This window comes from Dipodomys merriami, unplaced genomic scaffold (genome assembly GCF_024711535.1).
Source record: "Dipodomys merriami isolate MVZ:Mamm:240054 unplaced genomic scaffold, mDipMer1.0.p SCAF_4, whole genome shotgun sequence".
Taxonomy (NCBI): Eukaryota; Metazoa; Chordata; class Mammalia; order Rodentia; family Heteromyidae; genus Dipodomys; species Dipodomys merriami.
Window position 1 is genome coordinate 36,770,859 of NW_027205603.1, and position 27,796 is coordinate 36,798,654.

Consider the following 27,796-nt stretch of genomic DNA (forward strand, 5'->3'; position numbering starts at 1 on the left):
CCGGGCCTGGGCCAGGCCGAGCCTGCGCTGTGTCCGGAGCCCTCGGGCAGGGGGCCGCGGGGCCGGCGGGCGGGCGGGCGGGCCGGCGGGCGGGCGGGGTTCCGCCGGAGGTGAGAAAGCCCGATCCTGGGGTCCATCCCCAGACGGCAGCTCGGAGCTGGGACCCCAACACTCCCGCACACGAAATGCGAAGGGCGGTGGGAGGCTTGACGCTGGAGGTGGTTGGAATATTGGAGGCGGCGGAAGATATGATGGGTCTTACTCCTCCTACGCGGATTGTTTAAAATAACTTGGCTTTGGTAATGTCTTTGATTAACAGACTTTTTTTTTTCCCTTCTGTTTACCGCACCCGGCGTCTTGCTACAGAGACCTAAAGGGCAAGGAAATAAAGGTGAGCTTGGACATACATACATACATCCATATATATGTATATATACATATATATATGTGTGTGTGGACATACATATATTTATAGTACTTTTCAATGTTGCTCTCATGTTGCCTTTAAATTATGTCAAGTTATTTTTTTTCCTCTTTTTTTTTTTTTTCCTTAAAAATACAGGATTCGAAAAACATCCCTCAAGGCTAAGACATCAAAACTTGGGGGTAGTTTCTGGCTTTGAAGTTTCTTTTAGGGAAACCAAAGTAGTAGAAGAAACTGCTTTCTTGGTTGTATTATTTCGTTCAAGAAGATATTATTGTTAATGTAGTGGTATATTTTTAGTTTTTCAATTTATTTGTGTTATATAACTTTAACGAGTACTAGTCCATATGTATCCGTTAAGTGTGTTTCCCAAGTGGACATTTTATTTGCCATGTCTTGATTGCATTGACACTTTTGGAATTCACATAATGTCCCGTGTCACATTAATGAAGATCAGGCTGTTAATTGTGGATTCCTAAGTCAGTTGCAAGGAGGCCACACTGGAGGGAACTCAACAAGCATGTTGTCTTGCTAAATAGCTCTGCTTGGAAGGTGTGACTCAATCTGGCATTTTACAGAGGGCCCAGAAGGAAATCATTTATGAGATTTTCTACTAGGATTATATGATTTACTCTTTAGTAAAAGTGCTAAACCTATAACATTGTAAAACATAAATGTGGTTTTTACTTATTAATATGGAAAAATGTCAGCTGACTGAAACATGACAATCATGTGACATTAGTAACTGTAGAACAATAACTGCCTTCTTGGGATAGTGCCAATTAAATAACATTAGAGTGTATTATGTGTTTATAAAGTTTTGAAATAGGGTTTAAATGACAATGAATAGAAAGATACTTCCTGTTTTTTTAAAATTTCAGTAACTATTACTTAGAAAGTGAGATGTGTAATAGCTTTTTAGATGTAAGTTTAACATTTTTCTTGGTTTTCTTTAAATTCTTCTTAAGAGTTTTAGTTAGGAATTAGCCAATTTGAAAAGAAATAGGTTCTCTTTACACAGATTGATCTCCTATAATTTTGTACTACATTTTATATAAGAACTTGTACTTGCTAGATACTATGGCATTACATAATGCAAAAATTCATTGAATTAATTAGAGATGTTTTCTTTCAATACCTACACTTTGAAATTTTAGTATTTCAGTTTTATTTTTAAAATCGTTTTCTATATTGTAAGAATAAATCTTAGGGGTGTTACTTTTTAAAAATTTTGTAAAACTTCTAAATTTAAAAGGGGTGATCCATTAACTATTGTGCTAGTATGTCCATAGGAAGTATTTAGATATGGAGATATGTTAAATGTGTGGTCATTATTCCCTAGCATAAATTATTTTATCCTAGATCTATGGGGAAGTGGCACTTTGCAAGGCTATTTGAAATGCTAAGTGTCTTGTGTTACCTGCTCTAAGGTAAGTACACAAATTCTGTAAAATACTTGTTTGGTAAAGCTAATAGACCATTTAAGTGTTCTAAGTCCTATGAGTTTGACTTATTATAAGATCATTTCATTTAGTTATTGACCTGGTGATCTATTTGATGTTATAGACCAAAATTCCATGTAAATTACATTATATCATAATGGCTGATATTACAGATGTAAATTAGCTACAAATTACATCACATATTAACAAATATTTTGGATCTTTATAAAGTATAATCTATCAGTATTTTCTCTCCTTTTGTTTAGTTCATAATTTGATCCAAGGATAAGATAATGGACTTGGATTTTTTGGGGTCTTGAATTATAACACTGTCTGTAGCTACTGATTTTCAAGAGAGTTTGAACACTTTTGTTACAATCTCCCCTCTAGAAAGTATTACTAGCCTTTAATCCTATTGTGAAGAGGATTGTTGTAATTACAGTGATTTATTGTTTTAGTAGCCATTGTAGTTGCTGGATTTCTTCTCACTTTCTGAGGAGGAAAAAAGCTACTGGTCTGAAAGTATTAGTAATGTAAGTTGCTTTAAAGTATTAGATGCTACAAGTGCACAAATACACCATCTGTTATTGGTATTTGTATGCCTTTGAAGGGAAGAAGAATTACATGGCCAGGTCTGAGCCAGCAGTGACTTAATACAAGTAGCTGTGTGTATATGAGCAAAACTCTGCCTTAGCTGACTTGATGTTCAAGCTAGTGAAATTATTTTGCAGTATTTGTGGTTACTTTCATTCATCAGAAAGCATAGCTATTTTCTTGATTTACAACTTTCATATTCTCAGTTTTAGTCTTAAGTTCAAAACTTAGTAAGCTTTCTAAGAGTGCATGTCCTCGAGAAGATGGTGGCGCTTAAAGCATTATCATTTTCAGTTGACTTATTGTAATTTCACAGATGACTGTTTTCTCAATTACCTTCAGCTGACACCTGTCTTTAGTGTCTTTGATTTTTCTTATATCCTTATTTAATGTACTGAAGGAATGAAAAAGATTCTTTTTGTTTTTTGATGGTATTGGAGTTTTAACTTAGGGCCTTGAACTTGCTGGGCAGGTTTATACCACATGAGCCACAACTCTAGCCCTTTATTTCCTGGAGAATTTTGGATTCAGCCCTTTTTTTGCAGTAGCATTTTGATTTTTGCCTTGGCCAGCCTGGGCCTGCATAGTTGGGATGACACTGTTCTCAGCTTTATTGGTTGATATGGGGGGAGGAGTGTCTCGTCAACTTGCTCTGGCTGGCTTGAACCTCAGTACTTCTGATTCCTCCCAAGTACCTGAAAGTGTAGATAAACCGCTGTACCTGATACTAAAAAGAATTTTTTTTTCAAGTTTTTCATCTTTAGTAATATTGAAAGTTTTCAATTCAGCACATTATATTAGATGTACATTTCATCAGCGTCACCCCTTTCATCATTTTCCATCTATTCCCACCTCTTCCATCTGTGCAAGTATCCCAGTTCCATTTTCACATAGGAACATTGATTATTATTTATGTATTTGCCTACCACCAAAAGGAATTTTTTAATTGCCTTTAAATTGTTCTAAAGTGTCTTTACTAAGACAAAAATACTCTTGAAGTATGATTAATAGTTGAGTCTAACAGAATGTCCTTATGTGAAATATCAGAACTCTATTATACTTGGTAAAGATAGTACCAGAGAATAGTTGAAACTTAAGAGTATCTGTTGGTCCATAATTTAATAATGACATTATATTACTTTATTGAAAAGTAGAAAGTTTGCTTGCTAGAGGAAAATTGTGCTGTACCTTTAGTTGTAAGCACTATGGATACAAGGGTCACATGCTTTCCTAGGTTTCCATGCCTACGTTCTCCTGTCCCTTAAGTTTATAATAAATACTGGAAAAGACAATATTATTTCCTTCCCCTCCTAACGGAAGGACCATGTTCTGCATCATTTTGCACTTTACAAGAATTAGGTTGAATTTGAGTAAGTTTTAATGTTTGAGAAAAGTAGCTGAAAATGCCTTATATTTTGGCAATATTGTTTTATCTTTTCTCTATCTTCCCCCCCAATAATTTCAAAGCTCTTTCCTATAATTTTAGGCTTCATTTTATTAATAATCCTCACAACATTCCTCTAAGGAGATAGAGGGTATATGGTATTGTCGCTGTTTTTATAGGTGGGAAAACATGATGCACACATCTGTTGACTTTCCTAACTTGATGTAGTCAGGACCAGAACAAAGAATCACCTGGCTTCTAAGGCCCATGTTCTATCTTGATTTGACTCTGTTTCATAGAGCAGAGGGAACAGGCGAAGAATCATGTAAGTCATCTGTTCTTTTTTCCCCTGAAGAAATTTTATGGACTGTGGAACTGGATTGGATTTCATTACTATCTAATATTTTCAGTCTCCAAAACATTAGATTGTCATTAAATAACATTCAGACACTGAAGTCTTCATATATCAGTTAAAGTTTTTAAAGAAAGGTATTCTGAAACTCAAGGGCTAGTTTGTATCTTACTTGAGAAGTCTGTTAAGTAGGTACTTTTTTAATGTATCAGCAATATGGACAAGATATTTGAGAATTTATATGAAAGTTGTAACTTCAAAATTATTGGCTGTTTTTATAAATATATAGTGTCCAATACTGAGGATTTTTTTTTTTTCTAGGAGTAAAAAGTCCATGCATCATTGCCTTTGGTACAGGAGTAGTAAAACTAGTGGGTAAAAACAAATGTCTTGAACTGCAATGATTAGGCCCAGGCTTAAAATGTCACTGGATGAGTATCCTAAGGCACCCTCTTTATTTTTGTGTGTGTGTATATAAATTCTGGAAGACATGTTTAGTTCAACCCTAGCTCCAAAGTAGAGCTTATCAAATACAATTAAACTGCAGTGGAATCAGGATCAAGCTGACCAGTTCAGGTGGCTCCAGAGGGATCATGAAGTATGAAAAAGTCTACTTTGAAGACTTATCAGTACTATTGCTCATTGCCTGGCAAAGCATTAGGGGTTGCATATATCTTTGTCACTGTTAACCAGTAATTTTTAGGTGATGTAAACTGGTGGCAAAATTAGAGAAAGTGAAGGTGTTACTATGCTACAAAGAAACACACCACTTAAAAAACTTCTACCTTCATTTTTAAAAATACTATGGCATTGTAATTTTCAACAGTAAATATTTAAATATTGAATAGCTTTTTTAAAGATTGACATTCCTCAGAAACTTGAGCTTTTCTCATATTTCAGTAGTACATTTACATAGTGCTACCATATCAAATTTAGCCTAGAAATACTTAACCTGCTTTTATATTATTACTTCATATTTAGTACTGTTTGGATCTTATTTTTAGTGTAATACTTTCCAAGATTACTGAATATTGTCATTTAATACTGAAATGACATGAATAACCTCCATGAACATACTAGTCATCAGAGAGTTAGAGGGATTAGGTCACTACTGGAAGTCCCCTGTCTTTGTGATGAATTTGGAATTTAAAACAGGACTTTTGTATTCTGTACTCTGAGGTATTCTGAGATGTATTTTGAATAACTTTGTATGTAGAGCATTTATAGCAGTGACCTCTAAACAAAAGTGTGCCATTCTAAATTACTTTTGACTTATTTTTTCTTGTGTCTCAGGAGTAATCATGGTTATCTTTGCTTTGTTCTCACTGTACTTTCATATGAGTCTTGCTTACTTGTCCCAGGGCCTTTGTGCATTCTAAACACGTTCTTCCTGCATGCTTGTACTTTTTGGTTTAGAAGTAAGGCCTTTGTTTTGCTTTTAGAGATAATGTCTTACTGTTTGGCATAGTTTTGCCCAAAACTCATTGTATCTCAGGTTGGACTAAACTTGATCATTCACCTGAGTCAACTACTTCCCATGTGCTGGGATTACAGGAATGTACTACCATGCTTACCCTAAGTGACTTTTTTTTTGCTTTTGGTTTTTGTTTTGCTTTTTTTTTTTTTTTTTTTGGTGCTGGTCCTGAGGCTTGAACCCAGGGCCTGTCGCTGAGCTTTTAGGCCACAATGTCATTTCTGGCCTGGAAGAGTCTTGGTATTGAAGAGTCTCAGACTTTCTCTGCCTAAGCTGGCAATTCTCAGGTCTCAGCCTCCAGAGTAGCTAGGATTACAGGGTTGAGTCACCTACACTCAGCAAGGCACTTGTTTAATTTATATTTTTCATCTGTTTACTTCTTTCAATAGTTTTTTTGGTCAATGGTGGGGCTTGAACTCTGGGCCTGGGCGCTCTCCTTCAGCTCTTCAGCTCAAGGCTAGCGACCTACCACTTGAGCTACAGCGCCACTTCCAGTTTTCTGAGTGGTTTATTGGAGATAAGTCTCATGCCCTTTCCTGCCCAGTCTGGCTTTGAACCATGATCCTCCGATCTCAGCCTCCTGAGTAGCTAGGATTACAGGCATGAGCCACCGGCGCCTGGCCTCAATATTCTTTAAAAGGAATCTTAGCTACATTCTTTGGAGGTGTTGAAGACATTTACTGAAATGTAAGATACAGATTATTTCAAGGCCAGACATACTGTATAATGTCAGAACTTTGGATGCTGAGACATTAGGATCTGGATTTTAGACCAGCCTGAACTACCTAGTAAGACCATGTCTTGAAAAATGTAATTATTTAATTCCTTATTTACGTTTATCAGATGAATAGATTTTAATAAAGGCAGAAAACCTTTAGAAATCTGATGTCTACAACACTGTTTGAATAGCTATTTTCAATCTAAATACAACTTAGGGAATCTTATTATAGGGGAACCAATATTATTACATAACCACAATATTGAAATTGGGCATATTTTAAGTTTTGATAAGGGGGCATATGTATATAGCTTTTGTTTATATAATCTTGGGATTGTATACTACAGAATTTCCTAGTTTTCTGTCACAAATGTCTAAAATTAAGCTTTAATAAGGTACTTCTGTGAATAAACCCTTTATAATTCTTTTTGAGTTGACTTGAAAAGTATAAAAATATTAGGCTGTATTGTGACAGTTACAACAACTAATGCAAATATGTTTTTTAGTTTCAGTACAAAACGGTTCGATTCATCAAAAAGATGCTGTAAATGACGATGATTTTGAGCCATACTTAAGTAGCCAGACAAATCAGGTAAGTCTTCTGATCGTTTTAGATTTTAGGAAGTTCAACTTCAGTATTCACTTCCTTTTTAGTTATTCAATTCCTTTTTAGTTATTCAATTCAATGAGTGAATTAATTTAGTTGTGGGTTTATGGGCCAGGAGAGTTTTCCTTAGAGATGATAGGTAACTGAAACTAGGCTATAAAATATAAATATATGCAGATGAGAATTATTTTTGTATATTATGGTTAGATTTTTTTTGAATGTTGAAATAGTTTAATTTTTTATTACCGCTGTATCTTTGTAATAAAAACCAAATAGGCTTAGTTAGGTAAAAATTTTTATATGAAGGGGATTGGGGTGGGTGGATGGGATGGAGGGAAGAGTTTCTTTTTTTCTTTTTTCTTTTTTTTTTTGGTTAAATATAGTATATTCCCCCCACCTCTCTCTCTCTCTCTCTCTCTCTCTCTCTCTCTCTCTCTCTCTCTCTCTCTCTCTCTCTCTCTCATCCATCCCCAGGCTTGAACTCTGGTCTGGCACTATCCCTAAGCTTCTTTTGCTCAAGATTAGCACTCTGCCACTTGAGCCACAGCACCCCTTCCGGCTTTTTCTGTGATTTAATTGGAGATAAGAGTTATAACACTTCCCTGCCTGGCTGGGCTGGCTTTGAACCTCAATCCTCAGATCTCAGCCTTCTGAGTAGCTAGGATTATAGGCATGAACCACCAGTGCTTGGCTAGTATTTTCTTTTTATGAGGCATTCCAATTTGAATTTCACTGGAAATTACCTCAGATGGGGTTGAGATATAACTCAGTGTTAGAACACTTCTGTAACAGGCATGAAGGTCTGAGTTCACACTCTGATGCTGCCAAGAAAACAAGTTTAGTGGGGGTTGAAGAAGAGTGGCAGAAGTGAGTCTGATCAAGGAACATTATTTGCATATGTGAACATGTTAAAGTGAAACACCCATACACAACAAATTTGTGCTCATAAAAAATTACAAGTTTTGGGCTCAGGGCATTTCCCATGTGGTAGACCACTTGCCCAGCAAGTGAGAAGCTGTGAGTACAATCCTCACTATGAACAAAAAGGAAAAAACACTGCAGGTTTAAATACAGCTTGGTAGTGTTAAAAATAGAATTATAAAGATTGTGTGAACACTTTGTGGTGGCATGGAGATTCATCAGATTATTAATAGCTGGTAGTTTTTAGGGTTTTTTTTGGAGGGGGCAAAGGACTGTTAGGGGAACATTGCACCTCTGAGGTATACTTTAACCCCTAGTTTGTTTTTTGCTAAATTTTATTTTTTCATTCTTGTAGATTATACTCAGAACCGAGGGTATTGTCCTTGAGCTTTTTTGTGCAAGGCTCCTGCTCTACTAAAGCCATAGCTCACTTTCTGGCTTTTTGCTGATTAAGTGGAGATCAGAATTTCACAAACTTTCCTGCCTGACTGGCTTCAAAGTGGGCTCTTCAGATCTCAGCCTTCAGAGTAGCTTGGATTACAGGCATAAGCCACTTGTGTCTGGCTACCTAGTGGTTTTAAAGATGTGTATATTGACTTAATTTAAATATTAGAAAACAGCAGAAAAATGGTATTAGGTATCAGTAAATTATTCATCATTTCTGTTACTAAAAATACATCATGGTACAGATTTTAAAACATTTCTTTTTAAAACCAATTTCTTTTTAGTTAATGAAACTTGTTGCTTTTGTTTTCCTTAAAAAATGATTTGTGGAAAATATGTTATAAAATTTTTGTCCTAGATTCTTAAGACAATGAATATTATATTACAGAATTTCTCAGCACATTTAAAAGTTTGAAAAAAATAGTTTTCAGTTTGTGGATTGTGTTATTACTTTTTGTGTTATAGAAAGCTGTAATTGTGTTCAGCTTCATCTTGGTCATTTGTTCAGCCACATGTTCCCTTCTGCTAATCTATATTCCTAAAATATATTGGAGAGGACTGTATAAGTCAAAAGAAATTAAAACTGGTGGTAGAATCTGCAAAAGTATAGTCTTGAAAGGATGAAAAGAATTCATTTCTTATTTATGTGTTCTAAATTTTATGCCCATAGTAATAAATTTACGCTTTTACCTAAAAGTTATGAAAGGTTATATCTAAAAAGGTAGAGAAAGGTCATTTGTAAAATGTGAAATTTTAAATATATGTACATTTAAAAATATTTTGGCTCTTATAGTAATCTCAGTTAACATCTCTTATGTCAGTGTTTGCTAAATTTTTTTTTGAGGAATTCTAATATTAAAGGTTAGTACCTGTTCCTCTTAAACAGTTTCTATGTTCATATAAACTTAAGAAATTTATTGGATTAAACAGTTGGGTCTTTTTTTAACTATTTGGTTTCAGCCTTTATATTAGGAGATGCATTTAAACATGAATTTGAATGAATTCTAAGAGAAGATATAATATGAAATTTCTTTGACTTGTTCAAACTCTTAGAAATTATACATGGACTATAAAAGACATTTGGGAATTACTACCTGAAAGAATTGTCTTATTGTTTTATTTGGTAACAGATTCTTTACATTTCTTCATTATTTGTCACAAGGACTTAAAATGGTTTTTGTCACAAGAAAAGTTTTTGTCAGAAGAGTTTTTGTTATTCTGCACAGGCGTTTCAGGAACTGCCTAGGGGAGACCACAGGAAGGATTCCTTGATCCCATGGGTATGGTAACCCTCTGCTTTTTATCTGTTTTTACATACTAGAATTCTTCATCAGATCTTTTTTCTGTGAAAGAGTTTTTAAAGTGTGCTAGAAATAATATTTATTATTATTATTTTTTTGTGTTACTAGGGTTTGGACTCTAGATCTTGCACCTGCTAGGCAGGCATTATAACTTGACTCAGCTTTTTTTTTTTTTTGCTTTAGTTATTTTTAGGTAGCATCTTTCATTTTTGCCTAGTGTTGCCTCAAATTGTGAACCTCCTGTAGATGGAGCCAAAGTATGCTACCATACCTGACTTGTTGCTTGAGATGAGGTCTTGAAAACTTTTTGCCCAGGCTTACTTCTACTTATGATCTCCCAATTCAAAGTAGCTGGGATTACAGGTTTAAGCCTCTGTACCTGGCCCATTATTAAAACTGTTTTAATGAGTGTGTTGAGAATTGAAATCAGGGCCTTCTGCATTGCTAAGCAGATAGTAACACTAGGTTATATCCCCAGAAAATCTTTTTAAAGATTGTAAAATCATTTACAAATGAAATCAGATGACTTTTTAAAATTCACACTGTTGTGTTTTATTTGAGATAAAAGTATAAAAGTGTGTTTTATTTGAGATAAAAGTATAAAAGTTTTGGTGTAATATGTAAAAATGGAAAAATATGAAATTTTAATTTTAATTGGTTTTAAAGGAAGTATTTCAGTAGGCCATGTTTTGTCTTTTAGTATTTTAGCACTTGTCATTTCATGGTACCAAAATGTTGAAGAAGGCACGTTTATACGCTACAGAATGTTGAAAACTGGCTTTGTATAGAGAAACATGGGAAATTATCTGAAACTTCGATGACATGTTATATAAAAATTTTGTTATCCATAGCTACCTAGCTAAAATGTAGAAATAAAAATGTAACTTTCCAAGGAGTATTAATAGCAAAATTTAGATATCTAGTATTTAAGTTTCCTTATGGCCAAGTGGTTATTGGTATATGTTAAAGTTATGCAAATATTTAGTAATTTTTATACACTTGGTCAAATTGAAGTAATTCTTTAATAAAATAAATTCAGGTGGATATACACTGTGTTTTTGAAATTAAATCCCTTCATCAAAACTAAGTCTTTGAGTAGAAAAGGTGTTTAATATCTGGCTAATGATTTAAATTATTTAGATTTAATTCATATCAAAGCTCAGGGCTGCTGTATAGCATACTTCTGTTACACAGCTATAACTTTTTTTTCTTCTTTGTTCCTTTGTACTGGGTATTGAACTGAGGGCATTCAGCATGGTAACCAGATGTTCTACGTGGCTACATCCCCAGGCCCTATAGTTTTCAGCTTCTTAGGTTTTTTGTTTTTGTGATTTATTTATTTATTACTTACTATTTTTTGTTGGCCCTGGAGCTTGAACTAAGGCCCTGTGCACTGTCCCTGAGCTCTTTTCTCAAGGCTAGTGTCCTACCACTTTGAGCCATAGCTCCACTTCTGGTTTTCTGGTAGTTAATTGGAGATAAGAATCTCATCCTGCCTGGGCTGGCTTTGAACTGCAATTCTCAGATCTCAGCCTCTTGAGTAGCTAGGCTATGGACTTGAGTTACTGGTGCCCAGACTGTTTTTGTAATTTTAAATGTCAGTCTTTCAATCTTACACTTTTTCTCTATAGTTCTTCTGAAGAATTTAGTAATTGAATTCAAAAACTCATGTTTCAGTTATCGTTGTTGAAGATACCAGGTAAACTGTAATAGCATACAGTTTTGGAGAATAAATATAAAGAGTTTGGTGAAATAAGCCTTACTGTATTTATTGGAGAATTATAAAGAATTCAGAAAGTAAAATAACATTTTAATTTTCTTTTCTGTTCTGCTATCACTATTCTTTTTTTTTTTTTTGCTTTGAGCTTGAACTTAGTGCCTGGGTACTGTCCCTTAGCTTTTTTGCTCAAAGCTAGTGCTTTACCACTTGAGCCATGCTCCATTTCCTACATTTTTGTTGGTTAATTGGAGACAAGAGTTTCACAGACTTCCTGCTGGGCTGGTTTAGAATTCAGTTCTCAGATCTTAGGCTCCTGAGTAGCTAGGGTCTGTCATGGGGCTTGAACTCAGGGCCTGGGCACTGTCCCTTAGCTCTTCACTGTACCACTTGAACCATAGTGCCACTTCCTGAAAGGCCTTATCATTTTATCAACAAAGAAAGAAATTAAATGATCTGATGAGATCACTGCTCTAGAAAGAATGTGAATTGAGCTCATCTTAGAGACTATTAAATCATACTGTGACTGTTTGTGAAGGTTGAGATTATACCACCTACATTGTGAAAAGAATTTGAAGCAAGTTAATATATAAATATAACTAGGTTTTTGATGTATGTGCTTGACACTCTATATTTCCCTTTTCTTTCATTTTTTTGTGGATCATGGGGCTTGAATTCAGTGGGTGCTGTCCCTGTGCTTTTTTGCTCAAGGCTGGTGTTCTACCACTTTGAGCCACAGCTCCACTTAACGGTTTTCTGGATAATTGGAGATGAGTTTCATAGACTTTCCTGCTGGGACTGGCAGGAAATTCTCAGATCTCAGCCTCCTGCGTAGCTAGAATAGGCATGAGCCACCAGTACAAAGCCATCTTACTCATTTCTTAAAAGCTGGTTAAAAAAATTTTCAAATGCAAAGAAGGAATTTTAAGTGAACACAGTGTATCTACTCAAGTTCTGCCATTGAACATTTTTTATGTTATATCACGTACTTTCTCATCCTTTTCTGTAATAATGTTTTTCTTTTATGCATTCATTGTGTGTGTGTCTCTGTGCACACCCACTTGCGCTCACTTAAAGGCTTAAACTCAAGGCCTGGATGCTTTCACTGAGCTTTTCCAGTTAAGGCTGGTGTTCTACCACTTGAGCCACAGCTCTATTTCTGGCTTTTTAATGGTTAATAGAAGACTTTGCTGCTTAGGTTGGCTTAGAACCTTGATACTCAGATCTCAGCTTCCTGAGTAGTTAGCATTGTAGGTGTGAACCACTGGTGCTCTCTCTCTTTTATGCATTTCAAAGTTAAGTTTCAGACTTGATACACTTGCATGTTAGTGAGTAATGTTACATATTTTATTGCTTTTCTTTCAAAGTAAAATTTGCATGGATAAAATGTATAAAATGTTCATTCAGTTGGTGACTAGACAGACACATATATCAGGGATAGTCCTTGACAACATGTAGCTAGGGAAAAAAGTCCTTCATTTGTTAGCTTTCTCTTTGAGTTTAATTTAGTATTGGACTCAAAGGATATAGATTGAACTATACTGTTTTGTAAACTGCAAGTTTATTATAATTGAACAAAATTTATAGAGGTCAATATGATATGGATATAAGGTGAAATAGTTTACTGTAGGAGATAGTTTTTGTAGAAAATATTTGAAATTTATTAGCAATTTTATCCAATGAATTTGGCACCATTACTCAAATTTTATAATATAGCTAAAAAATCAAAGCACTGTATTTCTCCTGATATCTTTTGATCGTCATCTCCCACTATAACTATCATTGGATTCTCTTTTTTCTGAGTTTGATTATTTTAGATGAGAATAAGTGATGTCTAACAGCACATGTCTAACTGTGCCAAACTTTTTTACTTAGCATATTGTTATTTTAATTCCATGCACAAGCTGGGCGCTAGTGGCCTGTAATCCCAGGAGGCTATTTGAGGATAGCAGTTCAAAGCCATCCTGGGCAGGAGAGTCCCAGTTAACCACCAGAAAACTGGAGAGGCGTTGTGGCTTAAGTGGTCGAGAACTTGCCTTGAGCTGAAGAGCTCAGGTTTCAAGCCCCACGACTGACAACCCCCTACCCCCCAAAAAAACATTCCATGTACATTCAATTTTTTTTCCTTTTGAATTTTGAGTACTATATACCATGTTTTCTTTATCCATTCATCAGCTGATGGATATTTAGGTAGCTTACCTACCTGTTTTGTAATGAACTTCACAGGGAAAGCATCTCATCAATGTACATATTTTACATTGTCAGTATTTATGCTGTAGGTAAAGAATTTATGTACCTGTTATACAAAAGTATGTTTAGTTTACCCATTGATTATCCAGTGATTATTTTTACTTTTTTTTAAAAACAGATTTCACTATTGCCCAGGCTGATCTCAAACTCTAGGTGACCTTCCTGTCTCAGCTTCCCAAGTTTTGGGACTGTGGGCATGTACCTGGCTTATTGTACCATTTTTATATTTACATATCAGTATTGTTTTTTCTCTATTTTAATTAGCTTTTGAGTGTGTTTCAAGTAGCATATCTTTAAAAGACCTCAGAGAATAGCTCAAATGGTAGAGCACCAGCCTTGAGTGAAAGCCAAGTGAGAGCAGATTGCAAAGCCTTGAGTTCAAGCTCTAGTACTGGCAGCAACAACGGAAAAGACCTAGTAAGATTTCACTTACTGAACAATTTCCAAATACTAAATAGACGTATTAGATGTAAATTATCTGTCATTAGAACCAACTCAGACGAGCTAAAATGTAGAATTAAGTTTTAAGTCCTTTCTGTCATCAGTGAATAGAAATTTTCTTCCTCTTCCCTACCAGAGTAAATTCCTCTCATTGATATTCTACTTTGGTGGTAATTAAAAAGACATCTATCTTAACATTGAGCAAAGCATACATTAAAATCCAGTGTGTATATATTGAACTCCCTGTAGGCTTCTCTTTTATATGTCTTTAAATGTAATACTATTTTTGTACTGGTGCTACTATTGTACTGGTTTACTTCATATGAATATTGTCAGTTTTCTGTGTATATATATCCAGTAACTGTTTATAATTAGATAGAGCTCACAAATGTGTACAACTAGGTTAAATTAACACGTAAATTTACAGATTTGAAAAAATATATTTAAGTAAAATTATTTAATATGAAGTGTATTTGAAAATTTTCTTCATTTTTATTTTTCTTTAAACAGTAAACAAGATTTGGATTTTTTTTTTAAAGTGAACCCCCCCCCCCCCCCAGGGTTGCTAGATTTGTTAGTTTAAATGTAATCTCTGAGTCAGGTGCTGGTGTCTCACACATATAATCCTAGCTATCAGGAAACTGAGATCTGAGGATCATGGTTCAAAGCTAGCCCAAGCAGACACATCTGACTGACTCTTATCTGTTTTTTTTTTTTGGTCCAGTCATGGGGCTTGAACTCTGGGCCTGGGCACTGTCCCTCAGCTCTTCAGCTCAAGGCTAGCGCTCTACCACTTGAGCCCAGCGCCACTCCTGGCTTTTTTTTTTTTTTTTTTTGCTTATGTGGTGCTGAGGAATTGAACCCAGGGCCTCAGGTATGCAAGGCAAAAGCTCTACCACTGAGCCACCTTCCCAGCCCCCCATCTGACTGACTCTTACCTCCCATTAACCAGAGAAAAGCCAGACATGGAGCTAAGTCTCAAATGGCATAAAGAGCCAGCCTTAAGTGAGAAAGCTAAGCAGGTGCAAGTCTTACACATGGAAAGAAAGAAAATATAGACTCAGTGCTATAGTTATTTTAACTTTAGAGAATTGGATCATTTAGAAAGATAAATTAGTTTTCTCAAATAGAGTAGACTATTGCAAAAAAAATCAGAATGTTTTAAGTAGTGTATAATGTTATGTTACATTTATATTGATACACTGTTTTTGAGCTCAGTGCTGTATCACTGAACAACATCCTCAATTTCTGATACATACATAGTTTTTTGGACAAAGCAGCCCCAGAATTCCAAGAATGTAACAGAGCAAACAGAAATTGGGTTAAGAACTTTATTCCTGGGAACTTAGAATGTTTTATGTTAAGCAATTGGCCTTAAATGGTGTTGGCCCTTGTTTAGGCTACTAATTGTTTTTTATTATTATTAGTGGTAGTAGTAGTAGTACATTTGGTGTCTTTAACATTTGGGGCTTTAACTCAGGTCCTGGCTACCTTCTCTGAGCTCCTTTTGCTCAAGGCTAGTGCTCTGATCACTTGAGCCTTAGCACTACTTCCAGCTTTCCCTGTGATTAATTTGATATTAGACTTTCACGGTCTTTACTGCCAGAGCTGTATTAGAACTGTGGTCCTCAGATCTCAGCCTCCTGAGTAGATAGGATTATAGGCATGAGCTTCCAGCGCTTGTCTTGTTATATATTGTATAAATTCTACAAATTCTTAAGATCCTCCCAGATTCAAAGGTCATACCTAAAGCAAAAATTGAAAACTCTTGTAAGGTTTTTATTTGACATAAAGCATTTGTAAGAGATGTTCTTAAAATACTTTATATTTTTACATTGGCTTCTAGAAAATTTGAGTGTTTTCAATTTTAGAAGTAATGGGATTGATGTCTTGACTTTTGGCAAATTAGTAAATGCATGATTACTTAGTATTCAAAATGGACGTTGAGTTGCAGTAATTCCGGGAAAAATTAAAAAGAACTTACCCATTTCTAAATTTAAGAACTTACAATAAGCCAGTTTTAACTTTTATTGCATAAAATGTGGGAAGTAGAGGACATTGTAAAAGTTTATCTTTTAACCTTAAGAAGCTAAGATAAGAGTTTTGTTTTACTTTTCAAAGTGAAGTCAGTAAAAATAAAAATCTTGGGTCATTAACTAACATTTAAACTAACTACCAGTGTAATCTTGAATCTCTTTTTTTTCTTTTCAAAATGTAGCTCTATTTTATTTTTTCCAAAACACATTTTTTAAATCTTTGAACCATCATATAAACTGGTATGTAATTTCATTTGACATAGTTCTCAGCTTTATTTAGATTTTTTTTTGTTTTTTGTTTTTTTGGGTTCGGTTGTGGGACCTGAACTCTGGGCCTGGGCGCTGTCCCTCAGCTCTTCAGCTCAAGTCTAGCACTCTACCACTTGAGCCACTGTGCCACTTCCGGCTTTTTTTTTCTGATTATGTGGTGCTGAGGAATCGAACCCAGGGCCTCAGGTATGCAAGGCAAGCGCTCTACCACTGAGCCACCTTCCCAGCCCTTTTATTTAGGTTTTATACGTAATGTTTTAATATATCGTTTACTTAAAGCAGACTGACTTAATTACATTGAATGCCTGTGAAGTTTATGAAAATGCTTCTTGTAGAAATTTCACTATTTTAAAACTGTCAGAGCATTTGACCCTTCAAACAAAAATAATCCCTTTTAAATTCCTGACCTTTATAGTAATTTTGTAGCAGTTTTTTAAAAATATATGCATTTGCAGCTGGGTACGTTAGTTTATGCCTGTAATCCCAGCACTTGGAGGTTTGAGGAATGAAGATCATGAGTTCAAGGTGAGCCTGAGCTATGTATCAAGACCCTGTCTCAAAACAACACCAACAACAAAGTACTAAAAACTTTTTGGCTTATACAGTTGGATTTAGAATTTTAATTTTATAGTTGTAAATACATCTCTTTTTCATTTATTTAAGCTTTGATTTTAATCTTTCACATATCTTTTTCTTTCCTTAGGACATTTCCTACTGATTGTGATCTTCTGTTTTTCAGAGTAACAGCTATCCACCAATGTCAGATCCATATATGCCTAGTTACTATGCTCCATCCATTGGATTTCCATATTCATTGGGAGAAGCAGCATGGTCCACGGCTGGAGATCAGCCTATGCCATATCTGACAACATATGGACAAATGAGTAATGGAGAGCATCATTATATACCAGATGGTGTTTTTAGTCAACCTGGGGCATTAGGCAATACCCCTCCATTTCTTGGTCAACATGGATTTAACTTTTTTCCTGGTAATGCTGATTTCTCTACATGGGGGACAAGTGGATCTCAGGGACAATCAACACAAAGTTCTGCTTATAGTAGCAGTTATGGTTATCCACCTAGTTCTCTTGGGAGAGCTATTACTGATGGACAGGCTGGATTTGGCAATGATACTTTGAGTAAGGTACCTGGTATTAGCAGTATTGAGCAAGGCATGACTGGACTGAAAATTGGTGGTGACCTGACAGCTGCAGTGACAAAAACTGTAGGTACAGCCTTGAGCAGCACTGGTATGACTAGCATTGCAACCAACAGCGTGCCCCCAGTTAGCAGTGCAGCACCTAAACCGACCTCCTGGGCTGCCATTGCCAGAAAGCCTGCCAAGCCACAACCGAAACTTAAACCCAAGGGCAATGTGGGAATTGGGGGTCCTGCTGTGCCGCCACCTCCTATAAAACACAACATGAATATTGGAACTTGGGATGAAAAGGGGTCAGTGGTCAAGGCTCCACCAACCCAACCAGTTCTGCCTCCTCAAACTATAATCCAGCAGCCTCAGCCATTAATTCAACCACCACCATTGGTGCAAAGCCAACTGCCTCAACAGCAGCCTCAGCCACCACAACCACAACAGCAACAAGGACCTCAGCCTCAGGCCCAGCCTCACCAAGTGCAGCCTCAACAGCAGCCGCTGCAGAATCGCTGGGTAGCTCCTCGGAACAGAGGGGCTGGCTTCAACCAGAACAATGGAGCAGGCAATGAAAACTTTGGTTTAGGTGTAGTACCTGTCAGTGCTTCACCTTCTAGCTTAGAGGTGCATCCAGTGCTGGAAAAGCTAAAGGCCATAAACAACTATAATCCCAAAGACTTTGATTGGAACCTGAAGAATGGACGTGTGTTTATAATTAAAAGCTACTCTGAGGATGACATACATCGTTCTATTAAATACTCTATCTGGTGTAGTACTGAGCATGGTAATAAGCGTTTGGATGCAGCTTACCGATCCCTGAATGGTAAAGGCCCACTCTATTTACTCTTCAGTGTGAATGGCAGTGGACATTTTTGTGGAGTGGCTGAAATGAAGTCTGTTGTGGACTATAATGCATATGCTGGTGTCTGGTCTCAGGATAAGTGGAAGGGCAAATTTGAAGTTAAATGGATCTTTGTCAAAGATGTTCCTAATAACCAGTTACGGCATATTCGCTTAGAAAATAATGACAACAAACCAGTAACCAATTCAAGGGACACTCAAGAAGTACCCCTAGAAAAAGCAAAGCAAGTGCTTAAAATAATTGCTACTTTCAAGCATACCACCTCAATCTTTGATGACTTTGCACATTATGAGAAGCGTCAAGAAGAGGAGGAAGCCATGCGTAGGGTAAGGATACAGTAATTTTTCTGTGGATGAAATCTTCTGTGAATGGGATACATTGAGGATGTACTTTAATGCCTCATGGTGTTTCATAATTAAGGAACTTAACCAGTTGTCTTAAAAAATAACCCTAAAACCCTGTCTGCAGTCTGTCTGCATCATTTTCTCTTTTTTTCCTAAGGGTAGCCCTTAAAATGAATTTGATTTTGCCTGTTCATGTTCTTCAAGTGGGGACAGTCATTGAGTCTTAGTGATTGATCAGAGATAATGAGTTGGACTTTTATTATTAAACTTCTGTAACTAGCTAGAGATTTTAATAACTAACCATTTTTTTCCAGTGGTTCTAGAGATCAAACTCTTGCTTTGCATGTAGCCATATCTTCTAGTAACTGGTCTTAAAAAAATAGGTTGTATCAGGAAATGTATTTGGAATTTTAACAGTTTTAAAAGAAATGTTTGACTTCATTTACATTTACAAGGATTTTTTTTTTTAACATAGAAGGGAAGTTTGTTTTTTGTTTTTTGTTTTGGTGCTGTTCCTGGGACTTTAACTCAAGGCCTGAGCATGGATCTTGAGCTGTTTTGCACAAGATTAGTGGTCTACCACATGAGCCACAGTTCCATTTCCAGCTTTTTTGGTGATTGATTGTGGAGATTCAAGTCTGATGGACTTTCCTCCTCAGGTTAACTTTGAACCACAATACTCTGATCTCAGCCTCTAGGGTCTCTGGTATTACAGGCATGAGTCACTGGTGCCCAGCTTAAATATTTTTTCTAATTTGTTCAACTAAAGCACTTTGAACAAAATATAGTAAGGTAGATTAGATTGAGGATGACATAGGCTTTAGAATTAGATTCTACCTTTTAATTTCTCATTTTGTTACTTCAGCTTCGGAAACACAGGGAAACTTTTTCCCTGCAATTACAAATAGTGTTAATTCTTGACTAGAATTTGATCACAGGATAAAGAAAAGTTTATAATATTCACTGCTCTGAACTAATAAAATGGTGATTTTAGGTAGAAAGAAAATATTAATATGAGCATATTTTTTTCCCATAGACAGTACCTTTAAGTTTCTTTCAAGCTGGTTGTGGTGGTTCATACCTCTTAGGGTGGCTACTGGTGAGGCCGAGATCAAAAGAATTGCAGTTTTGAGGCCAGCCCTTGCAAAAATGAGAAACCCCATTCCAGTAACCTAAAAAAACTGCATGTGTTGTACCAGAAACTTGTTGTACCAGAAAGTGATAGGAAGTGTAAATAGAGTCATCTTCCAGGCTAGTCCTGGCAAAAGCAAGACCCTATCAGAAATAACAAGTGGGAAGAGGAAGTAAGCTGAAGTGGGGGAATGCTTCTTGGCAAGCATGAGGCATAGTTCCACCCTCAGTCCTACTAAAATAGTTTCTTTTGAAAAGAGGCAAGGGTGAAGTTTGAAGCTTTTACAGTAAATGACATTTGCTACCATGAAAAGTCCTTTATGGAAATTGAAGATTAATTTAACTATTTAAATGAAATAATATCTGTTTTCTTGTATGAACTTAAATGTCTGTGGCTTCTTGGGTTGTGTGTAGCAAAGGGAACTGCTTCAAAGAAAATTTCTAACCCAGTGGCGAATCATGTGAGAAGAATAATCTGGAGAGTGGTGTCCATGATTTTTTTGAAAATGAACCGTACCATCTGTTTGGTACTGAACCTAGTAGTACCCATTTCTAACAAGCACCCCAGGTGATTCTGGCACTAGTGGATCATTTTAAATAATATTGCTGATATAATAGAATTTTCTCCTAGTTCTTTGTGGGAAGTGACAAATAATTGGACCAATATTGCTTCTGAGTTTTTGACTCTAGCAGTTGAATAAATGGTCATACTAGAACTACAGTTTGGAAATAGTGGATTAAGAGAAATGATGGTAGCTGAAGATTTTTTTTGGAGTTATGGGAGTCAGACGTAGTGGTTTTTTGTTCATTGACACTTGTTTCAGTGAAGTCATATGAGATTATCTAGAAAGGTATGCATGTTGAGTTATTATTAATAGTGTGTGTGTGTGTGTGTGTGTGTGTGTGTGTGTTATGGTACTGGGGCTTTTCTGCTCAGGTTTTGCTTTGAACTGCAGTCCTCATATCTCAGCCTCCTGAGTAGTGGCTCATTCAGCACAATCGTTTTGCAGTTTGTTGTTGGCAGTTCTCATTTTTTTATTACTAGGCAATATTCAATTGGTTGATATACCACAGTTAAGTTGTTTCTGGTTTTTCTTACTAAAATTTTAAACTATTTTATTGTTAAGGTCTTATACAGAAGGGTTACCACTTTATTATTATTATTTTTTGGGTCAGGTCATGGGGCCTGAACTCTGGGCCTGGGCGCTGTCCCTCAGATCTTCAGCTCAAGGCTAGCGCTCTACCACTTGAGTCACAGCGCCACTTCCGGCTTTTTTCTTTTTGCTTATGTGGTGCTGAGGAATTGAACCCAGGGCCTCAGGCATGCAAGGCAAGCGCTCTACCACTGAGCCACCTTCCCAGCCCCAGGGTTACCACTTTATAAGTCTATAGTTTTGAGGGGATATAAGTAGTTTATCTGTGTACATATATTTAATTTTAGAAAACATTGAGTAATACCAATTTCTGTGGAGTCTGCAGCTTTCAATTTTAATTTAATTTAATTTTAACTCATTTGAATTTGTGTAACTATAACTTCAGTTAGCATGCAGAACAGTTCCACTTTTTTGGTTTTTTTTGTTTTTTTTTTTTTGGGTCCGGTCGTGGGGCCTGAACTCTGGGCCTGGGCGCTGTCCCTCAGCTCTTCAGCTCAAGGCTAGCGCTATACCACTTGAGCCACAGTGCCACTTCCGGCTTTTTTCTTTTTGCTTATGTGGTGCTAAGGAATCGAACCCAGGGCCTCATGCATGCAAGGCAAGCACTCTACCACTGAGCCACCTTTCCAACCCTGAATAGTTCTACTTTCTTCTGGTGGCTACTGATCTTGACTTAGGAGTGTGTGTGTGTATACGTGTGTGTATGTGTACGTGTACATGTGTACTTGAACTCAGCTTGAATACTGTCCCTGAGTTTTTTTGCTCAAGGGTAGTACTCTACCACTTGAGCCTACAACTCCACTTCTGGAGTTTAAGTGGTTAATTGGATTCCTGCTCAGGCTGGCAATCCTCAGATCTCAGCTAGAGTAGCTAGAATTACAGGCATGAGCAAACTGGTGCCTGTCTTTATTGTTTCTGATTACTTTTTCCTTTAGAGAGATCCTAGACTACTTTTCTTTTTGTCACATATTTCTCTTTTTATATTTATATTGCCTCACATTTGAAATTTTTTTCTGACCCAAACTTTCAAATCAAGTAGATTTAGTACAGAAACGTTTTTTAATTGACTCACAGATTGTTATTCTTATGTTCCTAATTCTCAAAAACATATGATTTTATGTTCTTTTTACATAAGATCCCTATTTTAAATTATATTCTGCCTTCTGAATGATTCTGTTTCCTCTTTCATCAAGCATTTTATTCAAATACATGAAAATTTTATGTTGAAGGAAGAACTACACAAATACTGTCAAGGCTTTTTTCCTGCAGTTTCAAACATCACTGAACTCTTTACTCTGAGATAGAGGGCATAATGTTTTAATCTTTAGATGAGCAGACAGGATACATCAGATATTTCCTCCATAGAAAGCTTGACTGCAGAAGTAATGTGGAGGACTCCGTTTGTCAAAATAGGAAGGAAGGGGGTTCAGTTAGTTACAACAAATTCCTAGCCATGTCAAGATGACATTTTGAATGCCCTTGGCTAAGCCAAGTGTCATTGACTCACATCTATAATCTGAGCTACTCAAGAGGCTGATCTGAGGATCATGGTTCAAAACCAGCCTGGGCACAAAAGTCCTAGAGACTTCTATGTCCAACTAATCAGCAAAAAGCCAGAGTGGAGCAGTGCCTAAAGTAGTAGAGCACCAGCCTTGAGTGAAAAAGCTAGGGCCCGCATGTGTGCTTGCACACACACACACAGTTCATGTCCCAGGGCCCACCCCCGCCCCTTCCCCAAAAAAGTCCTAATCTGTTACCATAAATGAGCTCAAACTTTTAAAGAAAAAGCCAGGTGTTATGGCACATACCTATAATCACAACATCTTGGAAAAAGGCGGCAAGTCTATAAATGCAAGGCTAGACTAAGGTACATAGTAAGTTCAAGGCAGCCTAAACTAAACAGAAAGAGCCTGTCTCAAAAAAAAAAAAAAAAGCAATATTGGGGTAGGGTAGAATGCTCAGTGGTAGAATGCTTGCCTAATACATGCCTAGATTCAAATCCACACTGTAAAAAAAATAAGGAAAATAAAACATAAATAAAATAAACAAATAAAAGAAAGTTATAGTAACCAGAAGTAGTTGATGTATCTAGATTGGTGGGGTTATAAATAAAATGTGGTGTTTTTGTGCTCATGATGAAATTTGTTTTTCCTAATGTTCAGTAAGGCCTAATACGATTTTACTGGCCACATTTGTTCCCTCTTTCATTAAATACTTAAGTATATTCTAGGCCTGTTTTTCTACTGGGTCATTTGTCTTATTCTATGCACGTGTGTGTGTGTGTGTGTGTGTGTGTGTGTGTGTGTGTGTGTGTGTGTGTGTGTGTGTGTGTGTGTGTGTGTGTGTGTGTGTGTGTGTGTGTGTGTGTGTGTGTGTGTGTGAGAGAGAGAGAGAGAGAGAGAGAGAGAGAGAGAGAGAGAGAGAGAGAGAGAGTTACAGGGCTCAAATTCAGACCTTTGTGCACCTAGGCTGGCACTCTCCTCCTGGGGTGTGTTGTTTGTGTGTGTGTGTGTGTGTGTGTGTGTGTGTGTGAGAGAGAGAGAGAGAGAGAGAGAGAGAGAGAGAGAGAGAGAGAGAGTGTTACAGGGCTCAAATTCAGACCTTTGTGCACCTAGGCTGGCACTCTCATCCTGGGGGTTAATCTTAGCCCCTTTTCTTTAAATAGACTTATAGGATTTCTCTATATATTTTTAGTTTGTTTATGTTTTTTGTTTGGTCCTAGGGCTTGAACTCAGGGTCTGGGTACTATCCCTGAGCTGCTTTTGCTCAAGGCTAGTTCTCTACTACTTGAGCCACAAAGCACCACTTCTAGCTTTTTCTGTGTATGTGGTACTAAGGAATTGATCTCAGGGCTTTATGCATGCTAGGCAAGCACTCTACCACTAAGCCACATTCCCAGTCTCTGATTTTAGTATTTTTGATGCATTGTGTTCAAATGAATTCTTCATGTCTTTTCAGAAAAGGTAACCTTTTAAGTTTTCCTTGAAAGCATTCCTTGAAAATTTATTCAAAGTTATGAATCTTTTTTTTTTATAATAAGCATGGTTTGTATATTGGTTTGTGTAACTTGAAGAGTCTCTGGGACTGAGAAACTCAGTGATCCTAGTTACTTAGGAGGTGAGATTTGAGGATTGCAATTCCAGGCTACCTGAGGTAGAAAAGTCCTTGAGACTTTTTTTGTGTGGGGTAGCATGACAGCTTGAGGGGAAAAAAAAACAACTAGAACAGTGTGCTCAGGCCCTGAGTTACAGCTGGTACTGACACCAGAAAAAGAAGTCTAGGTGAATTTTTGAGATGTGTATAGGATTTCATGGTAAAATCAAGGAAGTCATTTAAATGATAGACCATTGTGTTATGTTCAAATAATTTAAGTTTTTAAAATTTAGAGATTACTAAGAATATTACTGTTTTCAGGGAACTAAAGTTTTATAATAGTTGGTTATTTTATTTTATTTTATTTTTTGGGTCCGGTCGTGGGGCCTGAACTCTGGACCTGGGCGCTGTCCCTCAGCTCTTCAGCTCAAGGCTAGTGCTCTACCACTATGAGCCACAGCGCCATTTCCGGCTTTTTTCTTTTTGCTTATGTGGTGCTGAGGAATCGAACCCAGGGCCTCGAGCATGCAAGGCAAGCGCTCTACCACTGAGCCACCTTCCCAGCCCAATAGTTGGTTATTTTAAAAGTTTTAAGCTAGGCACTGGTCATACTACTCAGGAGATCTTGCCAGCTGGGGCAAGAAAGTCAGTGAGACTTTAATTCTCAGTTAATCACCAGAAAACTGGCAGTGGCGCTGTGGCTCAAGTGGTAGAGCACTAGCTTTGAGCAAAATTGCTCAGGGACAGTGCCCAGGCCCAAAGTCATGACCAACAAAAAAAGTTGAAGGCAGGGAAAATTTTCTAAAGTCTTTGAAATTATATTTCCTGTCCCCTTGTTCCATTTTGTAAACACAGTTAACATAATATTAATAGTTTTTCTTAGCATATAGTTATCATTTATTAGATGCTGAGTTAATCTCTTTTTTTTGTTTTGTTTTGTTTTTGCTTATGTGGTGCTGAGGAATCGGACCCAGGGCCTCATGCATGCAAGGCAAGCGCTCTACCACTGAGCCACCTTCCCAGCCCTGAGGAAGCTTTTTTTTTTTTTTTTTTTTTGTCGGTCATGGGGCTTGAACTCTGGGCCTGGGCGCTGTCCCTCAGCTCTTCAGCTCAAGGCGAGCGCTCTACCACTTGAGCTACAGCGCCACTTCCTGAGTTAATCTCTTGATTGTAGAAACAAACTATAAGATGCTAGCTACAGGTTCCTAATGACAGTGCTGTTTTCATTTCTGAATTAAATTGACTTTACTATCTCTTGGCAGAAAACTTTAAATTTATTTTAAAATGTTTTAACTCAATATTTTTTACTTTCTGTTAATAAAATGACAGATTTTTTTTTTTAGCCACCAATGAACAATTCTATCTGTGAAAGGTGTAGAGTCCAAAATCTGACATCTAAAATAGAATTGTGTATGGACTATTGATTCACTTTAATAGCCTTTGTTACCAGGTCATTTTTGTTGTTGTTGTTGGTTGTGGGCCCTGAACTCTGGGCCTGGGCACTGTCCCTCAGCTCTTCAGTTCAAGGCTAGCACTCTACCACTTGAGCCACAGAGCCACTTCTGGCTTTTTCTGCTTATGTACTGCTGAGGAATCGAACCCAGGGCCTCAGGCATGCAAGGCAAGCACTCTGCCACCGAGCCACCTTCCCAGCCTCCCAGCCCTCCTTTTTGTTTTTGAAAGTTCTACTAGCATATACCTTGTATTCAAGTCAACCATATATTTGGATCTCAGGTTTTTTTTTTAATATGTTTTTACATTCGTTAGATAAATGGTAAGTATTACCAATAGCCAACAAAGATAAATATCCATACTTTGTAAAATCCAGTCTGCTTGGGTAGATTAATGTATATTTTCTGTATGTGTATTTCTGTATATTTAATGTATATTTTAGGTTTTATTGTAATTTACTAAATTTATTTCCAAGTATTTTAAACATTTCATGCCTTTATAAATAGAATTATTTATTTTGTTGGTCACAGGGCTCCTGGGCCGGCTTTGAACCACAATCCTCAGATCTCCGCCTCCTGACTAGCTAGCTGACTAGCGTGAGCCTGGCTTAGAATTACATTTTTAAATTTTTTTTCTTCAATTTTGTCTTTAAAATAGCATTACTTAGAGCTGGGCACTGGTGGTTCATTCCTGTGATTCTAGTACTCAGGAGGTTGAAGATTGCGGTTCACATCCAGGTAGGGCAGAAAAGTCCATGAGACTCTTATCTCTGATTAACTACTAGAAAACTGGAAGTGGAGCTGTGGCTCAAAGTGGTAGAACACTAGCCTTGAGCAAAAAACCTCAGGGATAGTGCCCAGGACGAGTTCAAGTCCCTTGACCAACAAAAACCAAAATACCAAAGCACATTACTTAAATAGGAAATAAGAACTTTCAAAACAGAATTATGCATATGTGATCAAACATATACGCACGTATATACATATATTCAATTTTTTGTTACATTTGAGAGCTGCATGCAAGTCATATATTTCTTTAAGATTTTTAATAACTTTCAGATAATTCAGATTTATAAAAGTTTTGTAGAATAATAAAGCAGACTGTTCACTTTCCCAGAATACTAGCATATACATAGTTATGGTATAATATATGTATCTAAACTAAGAAGTTAATGTTGGTGCAGTAGTTTTTAGTTAAATTCTGGGCTTTTCTCAGATTTTCCATCTTCCCAGTATTGTCATTTTCTGGGTGAAGAAACAACCTGGCTATCTGCCTATCCTTTAGTTATCTTCTCCTGTCTCTACTCCCTTATCTCTCACCTTACCCTTTTTTTGTTGTTGTTGTTGTTTCTCATTCTATCTTTGAACAGTATGTAATGAAATGTCCCTTGATTTCAGTTTGCTTTGTGGTTTGTTGGGAAAGAATACTCATTATATGTAATATCTTGTTGTTGATACTTAAGTTATTGTGTGCTATGTTTCTATGCATGCCTTCTTGGTATTCTCTTATTTTTAGAGTTAGTCATTGTGGCTCACATGTAGCAATTCAAAACTCAAGCCCCATCTCCTGGAGGACTTGCCAAAGAATTAATAATTTTTTCTTGTCACTTCATTTTTTTTTTAAAGTAACCCCCCTTTGGCCTTGAACTTGGGATGCTGCTGCTTCAGCCTCCTAGAGTGATAGAACTTCAGGCTTGCTTCAATATGCCTGGTTGCTTCCATTTGTTGTTTTACTTCCTTCTGGAATACTCAGTTTACCTTGGGTTTGTCCAGTAGTTCTTCCACATTTTTTTCTTTGTGATTTCTTTTTTTTTTTTTTTTTTTTTTGGGTCCGGTCATGGGGCCTGAACTCTGGGCCTGGGCGCTGTCCCTCAGCTCTTCAGCTCAAGGCTAGAGCTCTACCACTTGAGCCACGGCGCCACTTCCGGCTTTTTTCTTTTTGCTTATGTGGTGCTGAGGAATCGAACCCAGGGCCTCAGGCATGCAAGGCAAGCGCTCTACCACTGAGCCAACTTCCCAGCCCTTCTTTGTGATTTCTAACTCTTTACTTCTCTGATATCTTCTTTGGGTTTAATATTCTGCCTCCATAAATAGAGAAGTCTTTATTTGCTTCTTGAATCACACACACAGAGTTTTTAAACTTGAAAATCATGTTTCTATGCTACAAAAGGTGTTTTTTAATGTGTGTTTTATGTGTGTTGTGGGTGCACTGTTTGTTCTCAAGTATTTGCTCTGC

General features: G+C 36.8%; 1 protein-coding gene across 7 annotated transcripts in view; it reads left to right on the plus strand.

The window, feature by feature from the left end:
* Positions 1 to 27,796, plus strand: part of Ythdf3 (YTH N6-methyladenosine RNA binding protein F3) — a 36,832-nt gene that overhangs the window by 525 nt on the left and 8,511 nt on the right. For 2 of the 7 annotated variants that reach the window (XM_069990809.1, XM_069990804.1), the window contains exons 2-5: positions 367 to 391; positions 6,895 to 6,980; positions 9,587 to 9,640; positions 17,115 to 18,713. In XM_069990809.1, the coding sequence (XP_069846910.1) occupies positions 17,133 to 18,713 (1,581 nt within the window). In that variant the 5' untranslated portion in view covers positions 367 to 391; positions 6,895 to 6,980; positions 9,587 to 9,640; positions 17,115 to 17,132. Of the gene's footprint in view, positions 1 to 366; positions 392 to 1,786; positions 1,855 to 4,023; positions 4,170 to 6,894; positions 6,981 to 9,586; positions 9,641 to 17,114; positions 18,714 to 27,796 lie in introns of all 7 variants that reach the window. The other 5 variants (XM_069990802.1, XM_069990803.1, XM_069990806.1 and 2 more) reach the window with 5 other exon arrangements.